The 13,974-nt window shown below is 48.2% G+C and overlaps 1 protein-coding gene across 2 annotated transcripts in view; it reads right to left on the bottom strand.

Moving 5' to 3' along the window:
* Positions 1-13,599, bottom strand: part of DPF3 (double PHD fingers 3) — a 248,676-nt gene extending 235,077 nt beyond the window's left edge. For both annotated transcript variants that reach the window (XR_005837670.1, XM_008703117.2), the window contains exon 1: positions 13,547-13,599. Coding sequence is in view for 1 of the 2 variants with exons in the window: in XM_008703117.2 (XP_008701339.2) it covers positions 13,547-13,578 (32 nt within the window). In the remaining variant the exon portion in view is untranslated. The remainder of the gene's footprint in view (positions 1-13,546) is intronic.
* Positions 13,600-13,974: the final 375 nt, after the last annotated feature.

The raw sequence follows: 13,974 nt of genomic DNA, 5'->3' as shown, positions 1-13,974 counted from the left end.
TTTCTGTTTCACTGTCCAGCGAATTTGTCTGAATTGAACGTAGTCGGGACAAAGAGTCCTAGGGAAAGTTATATCCATGTAGGTGTTGGTACTATGAAAGTACACAAAAGGCTTTGTCTCAAAGAATATATACCTGAAAACAGTGACTGGGCCATCGTTACCTTCAAAACTCCATAGGTCAGGTCCCAGCATTGGGTTAAACCATTATAGTATTCTCACCTTCTGGTCCCCTCCATCTTAAAAACTCATAAAAGTCCTCAGGTATAAATAAGGCAAAAGGAAATCCCATACATACATAGCTGAGCACATAGCAGACATTCGAGAAAAATGTGGCTGATTTATCAGTGGCTGTTCAAAGCCCCGGGTTACTTCCTTTGTCCCTGAAGGAGAGCAAAGTAGAGAAGACTTGTCTTGGCTTCCCAAGACCAAAGCGGGTCTTAGCGCCACAAAAATGAAGTGATGAAGAGACAGTGGGCTAGAATACGTGATGCCAACATTCATCACAGCCAAACACGCCACCTGCGAGTGAGGCTAAGCTGGTGCCTATTTCCCAACTCCTGAAATCGAAGAATTTGCAGAAAGGAATTCTGCTATCTTTTCCACACTCCTGCAGTCAAGGAGGGAATGAGAAACACGTCAACCCTAAAGGGCTGGAAGCAAAGTACGTAGGAAGAGCAGGATGTCTGCTTGTGGACTTCATTTGCTCGATTATTCCACACCTAGTTATTCAGTGCCTGCTAGGATAGATCCTGGGAGTAGACAGGCACAGGCAACCACCATCCCAGCCTTCCAGGGCCTTATTCCAACTAACCAGAGTTAAGTAGTGCGGTGGCCAAGAATGAAGAGTATGCATGGGACGATGGGGCTGAGGCAGGTGTGGCCGATTCTAGCTGAGGGTCCACAAGGACTTCGCTGGAGAAAGGGGGCCTCCGAAGTGCCTGGAAGTTGAGCAGGTAGGTGCTTCTCCAGGATGCCTGGAGCAGGGTAGGGCTGACGGAGCCACAGTAGTTTGGCAAGACGATAGGGGAGGGTGGGGGCGCAGTCCTCTGAGCAGGGATACAGAAGCATCGTTTTAAGATCACCAGTTCAGCCACACCCCACATTCTGAGGTCCTTAACCTGGAGCCTGTGGACCTCTAGGGCATCCACGGATGGGCTCCTCAAGGTCTGTGAACCCCATATGCAGATGTTCACATCTATATGCATTTTTTCCTGGAAAGACAATCCACCATTTTCATAGGATTCTCAAAAGGGTCTACAGTTGCCAAGGAAAGGTGGGGAAGAGACATTCCATAGGACATCAAGTAGCCTGAACACCACAGCTTGGAGCGGAAGCCATGGTTTTCTGTCATGGCATCTCACATAGAGTTTGGTCTCTGACATATCCGAGGTTTTCAGAAGTAGCAGAACTAAAAGGATGAGGGCAAGGAGATGGGAAGAAATCACCCTTCTCATCACCAAAGCCAACATCTGCGTGTCCTGACTGTGTGCCAGGCACTAGGCCAGATTTTAAAAACCAATACATCTTTCCGTAGACACGTGGAAATATGTCTTCTCGGCCTCCTACGCCCAGAGCGAGGATTGCAAAGCCAGCTTCCTAAGTGTGAATACGAGTCACCCAGGGCAATTCACTGCAAGCCCCAGATCAGGTTCAAACTTTAGTTGGCAGTTGCCTAGCAACAGGTAACCCCAAAGACACATCACCAAACCGAGACACCAAAAAGGCATTTTGTGGACAAGCTGGTGCTGAAAAGAGCCCCCACCCCCACCCCCGCAAGTCTGCCTGCCAGGTCTCTCTGGGATGCTGGGGGAAGCTGTTGTCTTTGCAGCCAAAAGGAGGCTGGAAGGTGGAGCTGGGAAGGTGTGCGAGTGATGGTGTGTTCCCCCCCCACCCACCCACCTGCCCCCACATTGGGAAATAGGCCAGGAACATGGAACTGAGGGTTGAGGGAGAAGGCAGCCTGAGTAGAGAAAGCAACTGGCGCCTCCACACGAGCTCTTCCAGACCAGACCACACCTACTCTTGCCAGCCATATCTAAAGCCACATCAAGCAGCAAAGATCTAACTTGCACCTCCATCCAGCACTCCCCTAAAGTCATCACCAGACCCCCACCTGCAATGAACTGAGGACCCAGGAAGCAGCTTTTATCCAACTCTGGGAGCATATTTATCCTCCCTTCCAGAGGCAGCAAGCCCCAAAGAGGCAAAGAGATCTTACTTTCTAAAATTCTGATTTTTTTTTTTAATGAAAAGCTCAGAAATTCCTGCAACTGAGTCAGGTGAGCCTGGGATTCCTAAGACAAAGGCTCTCACCCAAACCACCACACAGGCCAACATCAGCAACACTCCCTGTGCAGGTGGTAGAAAACTTGGGTAGACGGGGCCTTCTTAGAACCCGTCATCTCTTCTCCAGAAAGGTCCTGAGGGCTGTAGGGAAGGGGCAAATAAATACATCAGTCTGGAAGAGATTCAGGAAGAACAAATGCGGAAGTCAAACAACAACAAATAAGGTGGATATAAATCCAGATAAAATATTAAAATCATTAAAGGGCTGCTGCTCCCTGAAGATCGGGGAAAATGAAGAGAGTTAATTACAAGCAATCTCCATGCACTGCTGAGCCAGCCGGCCCTGATAAATCAACAGCTGGGGCTGCTGTGGAGGGCAGTCAAGGGGTTGGGGGGGGTCACCATCCGGGGAGGGGGGCTGCTGCAAAAACAGCAGTGACGTCAAATTGAACCCAGCGACTTAAGTTTCGTGTCTATTAAATATTTTATGGCCACTGAATTAAGTTGTTCTTCAACGGGAAGAAAATGAGCAGTGAACAAAGAGGGAAGAAGATATGGATGAAGAGGTATTGTTTGTTTGATTCAAAACATACTTGCAACTGTGATGTCAGTATTTCTGATCTTACCCCAAATGCAGAGGCTTTTGCCTTTTTTCTCTCTCTACCTGATCTGCACAACAGCTGCATCTCCTCCGATCTCTCTACAAAACCCTGGGTGATGTTTGTTTAGGGGGGCTGAGGGAGGTAGCACGAAGTCAGGGAAAGCAACAGAGAGAGGGCAGATAGGAAAGACCTTAAGAATTCTCATCACTGACTTTTAGCACCAAAAAAAAAAAAAAAAAGCCCAAAAAACAAAAAGAAAAACCAAAATAAACCCAAAAAAACAAAAAACAGAAAAAACAGACTTTTAGCACAAAACAAAAAGGTCTGCAAAAATAGTGGGAACTTTTTTTTTCTTGCTTGCTTTCTCTCTTTTTTCCCTTCTTTCTTTCTCCACATCCTTCCTTCCCCCTTTTCTCTGCAATCCGATAAAGTTTTTGTTTTTCATTTTAAACAAAAACAGCTCAGAATTTTCGGGCTCAATCTAAGTAAAAAAACAGTGATTTTCAAAGTGTTACAAGAACAGTCCTTCTCTATTCTAAGGGAACCCTCCAGCTCTTCCTTGATGGAAATATAATCAAGAGAAATGATTGGGGGAAAGTGTTTTTTCTCCTCCATAGAATTGGGATTGGAAGGGGAGTGTGTGCATGGGGAAACATAAGGAATTATGCATTTGGATATGCATTTTAATTAGGTGGACAGAAGCAGCCGCCTGTTAATTTTTCTTGCTTGTTTCCACTTAGCATTCATCACAGGCAGAACCACCATAGAGCGCTCCCACGATAATAGATGGTTCTGCATTGGCTAAGTCCTCAGGGAAAATAATTAGCAGGAGAGAATATATTCTCTCCACTCCCACTACCCCATCCACCCTGCCCTCCCCCAGCACCACATTGCCTCCCCTCCCCGCCCCCCAATCCACAGTGGTTTCCCTAGGAGAAGCCTAGGGGAGCAGTCAGCCTCCTGGTTTACAAGCACTTACTTTGCCCTGCCAAAGAACCAGGGTCTGGACGGAGAAACAGACAGACTGGAGGCCTTCCTTGGAGGGGAAACTCCTAGATGCAGGGAGGGAGGCTACTCTGCTGAGTTCTGAGGGGCAGGCTGGCCACCAGTGTTGGCCAGGACAGGAAGAAGAAAGCCCCAAAGAGGGTGCGACCGTTCTCACTGACCTCAACCGGCAGCAAACAAAGACATGTAAAGAGTTGTTAGTTGAGGATAATGGGGGCCCTGATGACATTTTTTACTTAATTTGCTTTTATAAAGTAAAGGAATGTTGTATTGTTACAGCAATCTTGAATGTGAAGGCTGGCGATCAAGATGGAACTCTCTAGAATTTTGACCCCACCACAACGCGCTCCACAGTCTACTTTGATATAAAGAATCAATTCAGGCAGCTGATCTCCTGTGTCAATAGCACACCCTCCTCGTTGACCAGCAGGTTGAAGCTCCAGCCCCGCCTCCACCACTCCTCCCGTCCTCTCTTCCTTAAAGTCCTCTTGAGAGGAGTCAGAGACTGCCAGACGACCGAAGCCCAAGTCCCAGGAAAGCTCTCCCCTCTGCCCTCCGAGCTTCTGTTTCCTCTGAGTTTGCAGACGGACTCCTGTTCAGAACTGACAACGGGAAATGAAATGAGGGCTTCCCCTGAGCTCATATTCTCACCTATTTCAAACCCAGACAATGGGGAAAATCCCAATGAGATCCTAGGGCTATTTACACACAGCGGGATGAGTGAGGCTTTGCACTTCCTGAGAAACAATGATAAGGCTCCATGTGTAAGGCCATACTCATCTCATTTATTTGAGTTTTAATATATTAAAATACTGTTTAATATATGGGTATGGTTGACGCTGAGAAGGCCTCAATCCGCTACCTGAAACTGCCATTCTCCCAGTAACACCTCCCATGTGCACTTTACACCTTTAGAAATGTTTTCACAACCATTATTTCATTCGGACACCTTGGGGGCCAAGCAGGGCTGGGTGCAGGGGGAAGGGAGGAGAAAGGAGACCTCACAAGCTCTTCTCGGTGAGGAAGACGATAGGTCTGATTTACTAAGTCTTGCCTTTTAAGCTGTCCCATCCTCCCCAGTGCTCCCTCAGCCCTCTGTTGCCAAATGAAACTTCCGCCCTGCCCGGAAAACAAACCAAACCTTGACTCCAGGGCTCACCAGGTAAGTACTACTGCTACAGCTCCTGGAGCCTTCCAGAACCCAAACCCTGACACCACACATGCCCTCCAGAGGAGGTGGAGGCGAGGGGAAGGCAATCCGCCTGGCTGGGGATGAAAGAAGTGAGTCATTGGGTTCTCAAAGGATTTAGCCCTCAACAAATAATGGTATTCCTACAGGGGAGAGGGGATAAGGAGGTTGCATATTACAATACTATTAGTATTTTTCCCTAAGTTTTTAAGGTGGGGATTGCCTCTACTATTTAGAAATGTAGCCCCTGGGGTGCCTGGGTGGCTCAGTCGTTAAGCCTCTGCCTTCTGCTCAGGGCGTGATCCCAGGGTCCTGGGATCGAGCCCCGCATCAGGCTCCTCCACTGGGAGTCTGCTTCTTCCTCTCCCACTCCCCTTGCTTGTGTTCCCTCTTTCGCTGGCTGTCTCTCTCTCTGTCAAATAAATAAATAAAATCTTAAAAAAAAATAGAAATGTAGTCCCTGAATTTTAAAGAGTGTAAAAATGAGGGGCTCTAGGCATATACCCAAGAGAATTGGAAGCAGGGACTCAGCTACTTCTATACCCACCTTCATAACAGCATTATTCACAATAGATAAAAGACACAAGTAAGCCAAGTGTCCCTCATCAGGTGAGTAGGTAAACAAAATGTGGTATGTACACACAATGGAACATTATTCAGCCGTTAAAAGGAAGGAAATTCTTGGCGTGCCTGGCTGGCACAGTCAGTTAAGTGTCCAGCTCGGTTTCAGCTCAGGTCCTGATCTCAAGGTTGTGAGATGGAGCCCCACTTCAGGCTCCCTGCTAAGTGCAGAGTCTGCTTACGTTTCTCTCTCCCTCACCCTCTGCCCCTCCCCCCCTTTCACACTCGCACATGTGCTTTCTCTCTCTCCCTCTCTAAAATAAATAAATAAATCTTTTTTTAAAAAAGGAAGGAAATTCTGGCACATGCTACAACACAGATGAACCTTGAGGACATGATGTTAAGTGAAATAAACTATCACAAAAGGACAAAAAATTGTGTGATTCCACTTACAAGAAGTGCTTAGAAGAGGCGAATTCATAAAGACAGAAAGCAGAATGGCTGTTACCAAGGACCAGGGGGCGGGGGAGATGGGGAGTTATTGTTTAATAGGTACTGAGTTTCTGCTTGGGATGATAGAAAAATTCTGGAGATGGATTTTATCAACGGTTGCACAACATTATGAACGTACTTAATGCCACTGAATTGTACACTTTAGAATGGCTACAATGGCCCATCTACATGTTACAAATGTTAAATATACATGTTATGTATATTTTACCACAACGAGAAACAAATTAAGGGGCTGCCTCTGTCTGCTGGAGGTCAGGGTAACCATTTTGGTTTCTCTTTTATTTTGCCTGAGAATCACAATTTGGGCTTCTCTGAATTCTCTGATTGGTTTTGCAACCACCCCTTCCTCCTTTAGGCTTGTAGAAAATTGCCGAGGGAGCTTTCAACCAAAGGAAAGCCAGATAATAACACCCCCAGAGGAATCTGGGATATTCTGGAGGCATGTCACTAGAGGAGGAAGAGGAGAGGCAGTGAATTCCAGTTTAGATAACTGCTAATACCCACCAGGATACAGCCAGCCTCTGTATGGCTGCTAGTCACCTCCATTCCCTCAGCAGTAAGAGGAAGCACAGTGAGACATCAGTACAGGTCCACCTACTTCAGCTAACTAAACAGACGGGTATCTACAGCTGCCCAAATGGAAGTGAAGCAAGCACTTTATTTCCATGTTAATGGGATGGGTGCTATAGGGGAGGAAAAGCCAGGTCCAAGGAGATTTTGGATAAATGAAATCCAAACGAGAAAATTCTTTTTGCTTGCTTCCCCCTCTCCCACCACACATTTAAAGAAAAGAAGTGGGGGAGGGGAGGAGACAGGTGTTCTCAGTAATTTCAGTCTTTTCCACAACCAAAAACTTTATCTGAGTGCTAATGAACAGCAAGATAGGCCAGAAAGTCTTCCCACCTCTCTCTCTTCTTTTCATCCTCTGGTCAGGGTGCTAATGAGAAGAAAAGTGTTCACAAAGGAGAATCGGAAGAAAAGTCCATGTTCTAAGTGGCCCGCCACCTAGTCCTCAGCCTTAGACCCTGAGAAGGGAAAGGAGTGCCATCCCAGTTAGAACTCCAACGGGTAGCACGATGTGGCAGGACTGGACACAAGAAGATGAAACTAATGAGTCCCCCATACACAATCCCCTTCAGAAACACACTTTAAAAACAAGAAAGAATTTGAACTTTGGCCCCGAACTGTCCCCCCTATCCTAATCAACCATAGTAAGAGCCACCAAGCTTTTGACCTGAAAGGAATTTGGGCAATCAAGGTGCATCACCTTCATCTTAAAGACGAGGGATTTGCAGCTCAGAGAAGCTCTGTGTCCAATATTCCATAGCAAGTTGGTGGCACACGGGGAGCAGGTGCTCAAGTCTCTGGATTTCTCTCTCAGAGCTTTTTCTCCTGCATTACTCTGAAGTCATAGCTACAAAGACTAGCGAGTGGTGAGAAATGAACGTGGAAGAGGGACACAGTTCACAATAGGGCCACACTGACTGCAGGTGGAAGGTTGGAGACTGCAAAACGTCTTCTGCTAGAGCTTCCAGTGGCAATTAATACAAACAGCAGGTTTTCAAAGTGAATAACGACAAAAACACGCTCATTTCACAGCAACCTGAGATGACCACAGTCTCTGGATTCAGCGGGGGAGGAGAGGGGGCAAAAGGGGGATTAGACATGTGTCATCATTGTTTCCCAGACTCCTATCCAAGACTGGGGTGGAGGAGGACTCACTGTGGGCTATTTGAACCCCATTATTAGGCACTCTGAGTCTAATCCCCTCAACCCTCCCTGCTTCCAAACATAGCCCCTAACTCTTAGCCCTCAAGGCTTCTCTCTTCCCCTCCCACCCCCCACACCACTACCATTCACAAACGCAACCTAGAAATTCCCAACACAACCTGCTCCTCTTTTCCCACCCACCCCCACCCAACACCTTCTAACCACTGCTTTTAAAACTCTGATGCAAATCACAGGCTTCAAAAACCTTCCTTGGGTGACAGTTTTACGATGCTAAGCTCCATTCATCCATATGGTCTGACAGACTGTGAAACACTAGTAACCGGACCAATAAGAAAAACAAATTAGAAAAACACCACAACACCTCATCTCGTCCCAGTCACTCACACAACTAAAGAAAACTTTGGAACTTGCAATAGATCATAATATCAGGCTCTCTCCCTGTTAAACAATCATCTTTTCAGAGTTCCAGACCGCACAGAGGTTTTATCCACTCACCTACTCCCTTCCCGCCACCCCACCTCTCCCCATCCCACCCCACCCCCAGGCCACGCTTTATCTTTCCTTGTTAAATAGCTACGTATTTAAAGACTATCTCAAGCTAGGATCATGCTTACATGGGCCCCTGCTGGAAAAACGGTTGCTGCCCAGAAACTATTTCAGTGGTGTGGCATTTCTTTGGCCGGGGGCTTGCCACATTTGGCTACATTTCTGTCTTCCACTGACTTTCAGAACACTCAAAAACCACAGAAGTTACTTTGCAGAGGTTGGGATAATAAACAGACCTGGATTCCCTTGCCTTTTTATGACCCAGCCCCCACCGCCACTACAATCAGTGGAGGCTGCCCTTTGAAAACAGAGAAGTCAGCCTCAGTTTCCTTTCTGTTTCTGGAGCTAAACAAAGCCTGCTGACCGTAGCATTTTATTTATTTTTTTGCATTGATCTGAGCAGATGGCTCTGAAACAGCTTTAAACGTTATGGTCTTTCTCAGAGGTATCCAAATTCCAGCTACCTGCATGATTGCATAAAGACAGAGGAAGATGAGAAATCTCCGATTAAGCGGCCTCTGAATGCCAGCCCACCTTAGGGATCTCAGCAGCTCCCATTCTCCCAATCATCTCTGGATGTCTCCCAGGTGGTCTGTAAGGCTGGCTATTTTCAGAGGTTTACCCTGTGACAATGCCTCCACTTGGGTTCTGGCAGAAATTAATATCCTTTATGGGTATCTCATCAAAACCAGACTTTCTTCCTTCTGAAAAATAATGTGTGCTAATGAAGTTTGGGAAATTCAGGGCTTCTTTTTTTTTTTTTTTTTTTTGAGTGGCAACCAGAAGCAGATGGAGAAGGTGCATCTTAGGCCTCTGTTGGCTTAAAATATCTGAGGGTCCTTTTTCATAAGGGGCTAAAATAATGTCCATAAAAGGCTACAAGTTCACAAAGTCCCAATCTCCATATTCCCCACTTAGTACCTACCCAAGTTCCCCCACTCTGACAGAAAGAGCTAAGTGGAGATTAGAACCAGGAATGCGGTTCCCCCCCACCCCCTCTACTCTGATATCTAAACTGAGTGCCACAGCAAGAGTGAGGTCTGGCTTATAAGTGGCCACAATTGCACAACTGTCACAGGCACTGAAACCACTTTAGATTACAATACAGTGTATCCAGATCGTAGGATGTATAGAGATGAAGATTTAAAGTCCATCTACACACATGACCTGCTGTTTCTCCCAGAATTGTGTCCTTAATAACAAAACAGAGATATAGACACGTACCTCCGAGCAAGGGAAAGTCCTTACAAAAGAAAGTTTTGATACAACTATGTATGTTCGCAGTTATAAGCATGACAAAATAGTTTGCTGGTCTCATTCTTTTTAAACAAATAGTTACTTGAGGAAAAGCCCTGTTGGTTTATATAGAATAATTAAATAATAATAACAGTTATTCTTTTCTAAGCAGGCAGTTATAATAATAGATACATTGTGCATAATCAAGTCTGGCAGAAGGTGGCAGACATTCCCAGTTAAGTGCATACAAACCAGGGTTTTGATAACTTAATAAAAGAGTAAGTTGTTTAAAGTGTTGATAGCAGATTTGGGGGAGAGCAGTTTACCTGAACTAGAATAGCAAACGAGATGAGAATTTATATTAAATGCATCATGTTTCCTAGGTATGCAGAAATCAACCAGAATATGTTATGTGACTTACTTCTGCACGGACTTTGCCATATTTATGTTACCTGCATGGTTAACCTCACTACATGGCCCTTCTCTTGCTTGTCCAAAAGCCAAGAAATGAGGGTTACTCACAGGTCTAGGCTCAGACAATGTAGCTGCTAAATTAAATAATGTGTAATAGCCATTTACACATCATACAAGCCTATCAATGCTTTTAAATTCTATTTGTCCAGATGTGACTGCTTGGTTGTGGGGCCACCCGCCGCGTCCTCTTTGTGATCTGATCAGTCCAGGCGGCTCCTGTTTCTGCCTCTAACACCCTATTGGGCAGTAATAAGATGTTAAAGGCGCCAACAGAGAGAAGCCAGGCTGTCAGCTTCAGAGAGGAAGGGGGTGAAGGGTACAAGGAGGAGGAATAAGAAAGGGAGTTGAGGGGAGATCAAAGACAGGCAGGAAGAAAGCCAAACTGCTAGGAGAGGAGATGTGGTTCCAGGAGCTTGGGACCCTAAGGAAGACCCCAAAGCAATGAGATTCAAATTGTACTATCCAGTCACCCGAGCTATTGAATTATTAAATGTCCCACATGGAAAAGCCAGTATAATGAAAAATGGTCCGTACTCAGGATAGGCAGAGCCCTACAGAGGTGTTGTATGAAACCTGAGCTTGTTTCTCTACAGTATATTAACCTACTACCACTTTATTCCCCAATCCTAGAGGAAACCTTTGTGTGACTGGTTTCTGTAGGGGGCGTCCGTGTTGTTGGCTTTTTTTAGGAAAGGGAGAGAGAGACTCACACAGAGAAAATGCTAATGTCGTTCAGCTCCGTTTCATTGTCAGGAGGGACACAAGAGGATAAAAACCTAGCTCACCAAACCATTCTCCCTGCTCCCCTCCTCCCCTCCTCCCAACACCACCATCCACCCCTTTAGCTGGATGTGTCTCTGCGCTTTGTTCTAATTTATCCCATGCATAATTTATTTACGTGTGTATTGTTTCCCCGATCAGCAACTTTTAAAAACACATGAAATCTATAAGATGTTTTATTAAACAAGTTGTTTTCAAAAACGAAGGCAGATGGTGTAGGTCTCCCAATAACAACGTGTGTGCTTCTGCATTAGGAGTTTTAAAACCGTCCGGAGCGCAAGAGGCCGGCTAGTCGGGGAGAGGGGGTAGGTATTGTTTATGCCTCCCTGACCTCCAGGGGAAGGGTTTGGGATGCAAAAAGAAGGGGCTAATTAAAAATGACCACTCAACTCCCATCTAGAAAAAGCAGGCAGGGGTGTTGTGTATATGCTAGCGCGTGTGGGTGTGTGTGTGTGTGGCGACACAGAATTACAAAACATCTCCTTGTAACTGTCTCTAATTATACAAAGTACAAGTATAATAATTCAGCACTAATTCCACTAAACCAGCCCGCTTCTCTGTCCCTTCCTCCACCTCTAACCCCACCCCACTCAGACACCCTCGCCAAACACGCACCCTTCTGCAGTTCAAAAAACAAACAAACAAAAAACTGGAGCGAGCTGGGAAACCCTGGAGCGTAGAGATACTGCGCCTGCCCGCGCGTGAGCGGGCTCCAGGGTAACGATGGTACCGCTTTCCCAGTAGGAAACAAACCTGGCGCACATGCGAAATAGATTTCTCTAACTTGAGTTTACCAGGTGGCATCAGCCCGCCTATGTGATTTCGGCTGGAAATGGGGAAACTGCAAATCAGCTGTAGGTTCCCTAGAAACTCACAGCACCAGCGGTGTGGCTGCGCGAGCGACCGGGAGCGAGGATGCGTCGAAGTTACGCCCATTTATTCTGCCATAAAACATTTTCTTTCTTGGGTGAAACGCTGTGGCGTTCAAGTGCAGCGTATCCGAGCTTGCGAGCGAGAACTAAAGCCGGGAGCTGCTCTGTGATCAACATCAGCTTCCAGTACCCTCGGCAGCTTTAACAGATATGTATATTTAAAACTCCGATACCGGGAACATTACTACCTTTTTCCCTATTACTGATGGGAGATTAGCTGGTGCAAATACTTCCGATTACCCTCGCGCGTTCCTTTGCGCTAGGAACTCCCCCACCCTTCCCCCCCTCCCCCCGCCCCCCGCCGGTGCGAACCTGGTTTTCAACTCCAGGAGGAGCCTGGGGTGCCAACGCGGTGCGCTGAGTTGAAAGAACCTGCACCGAACCTGCACCACACACCCGGGAGAATTCTGCATGAAACGCCCCCCACCCGCACCTACCCCTCCCTTCGCCCTCGGCTTCCAGCCCAGCTGGGAAGTCCTGGTCCCAGAGGCGCGGACCCCGACCCACGTCGCGCGGCGACCGGGAGGGGAGCTCTCTCTGCCAACATCATTGCCAATAGCACCCCTTGTAGAGCGACGCTAGTTTTCCGAAGCTCCGCGATCGCGATCGGACTTGGCGGCTTAACAGTTCCACCGACTGGAAGGAAGGAAGGAAGCCAGGATGAAAAGGAGGAGGAAGGAAGGCAGGCAGGAATTGGCTGTCGGACCCGGGGACTGGTCCCCGCATGTCCTCGCCCAGCTCGCCCCCCTGCGTCCGGGATCTGGGCGTCCGCTCAAAGTCTCCCGGCGGCGGCCAGAGGCACCTGCCCCTCGCTCTGGCCGGGGGGCAGAAGCTGCCCGCTCAGGCGGGGAGCCCGGAGCTGCCTCTCCGCCCGCCTCGGCTTTTCACCCAGAGGAGACGAAAACACCATTCATAAGACCTGCAGCTTCCCTCCCTCCAAACCAACCCCAAGTTAACCCGAGTCGTTAATATACTACAGCCAGTTCGCCCACAAACACACACAGACACACCGGTGACCGCCCGGAGCGCCGTCACGCTCCGGGGGCTGCCCCGGCAGGAAAGCCCCGGGCAGCCACCTGGGCCCCAGGGCTCCCGGGACCCACTACTCCCCCTGCGGTCCTCCCAACTCCGGAAGGTTTGCACAAACTCCCCGCAAGCGATCGGAAGACGTAAAGCGCCCTGCAAACTCCGGAGCTGCCACGGTCCGCTCGCCCCGGCGGACCCAGCAGCCCGAAAGGGGCTGCGGACTCAGAAGGCGCGGGGCTCAGCCAAGTGCACCAAGGCGGCCCCTGCCCGGCGCTCGCCCCCAGCTCGGCCGCCCCCCGCGCCGCGCTCGCCGCCCCGCGAGGCCGGGCACTCGGGGGACCGCGCCGTCCCCGAGCTGCCCACGACCCCCCTGTAGAGCGCTCGAGCGCCTGGCTCCCCTGCCGAAAACCCCTCTCGGTGCGTCCTCCAATTAAGCAGAACACAAATGTAACAATTTTCTTCTTGTTAATTGCATCTCTTGACATTTCTGCGCGTTGGGGGAAAAAAAAGAAGATGAAGAAGTAAGAGCTGAAAGAAAAAAGAAGCCCCGCCGCGGCTGCAGGCGCCTGCAAGCGCAGTGCATTGGCAGCGCTCCGCACGCGGAAGGCGCCTTTTTTTTCATATTGAAACCAGGCGGAATATGTACATTTTTTAGTCTTACTTACGCTTTCAGGGGGTTGTGAATGACAGTCGCCATTTTGCTACAATGTAACAGAATATTGTCTGTCTCAGAGTTCTAAAGGTTCGCTCAGGGGAAGCGGCGAGCCAATCAGAGCACGGGATACCGGCCCGCTGGCCAATTGGCGCTGCTGGTCGCCAGATGGGCGGGGCCTGCACGGTGGTAGTTATTAGGGGAGCTGTCAAAGCCCAGAGGTCACTCCCTTTTGTAGAGCCCGAGAGCAAGCAGGTCTTAAAGGGGCAGTACCTCGCGAGCAGCTCCGTTTCGGATTTGGGAAAGTGGAGACGCACGGGAGAGTACTCCAGTTTGGTTTGAGTCCCCACTTTCTGAATAATTGCAAAGAGTTTGCGCTCCTGGACAGAAATATTTAAGTATTGCCAACAAACCACTGAACCCCATTCATTAGCTTTTGGC

Source organism: Ursus maritimus, unplaced genomic scaffold (genome assembly GCF_017311325.1).
Source record: "Ursus maritimus isolate PB19 unplaced genomic scaffold, ASM1731132v1 scaffold_25, whole genome shotgun sequence".
NCBI lineage: Eukaryota > Metazoa > Chordata > Mammalia > Carnivora > Ursidae > Ursus > Ursus maritimus.
This window is presented reverse-complemented; position numbering and strand designations above follow the sequence as displayed.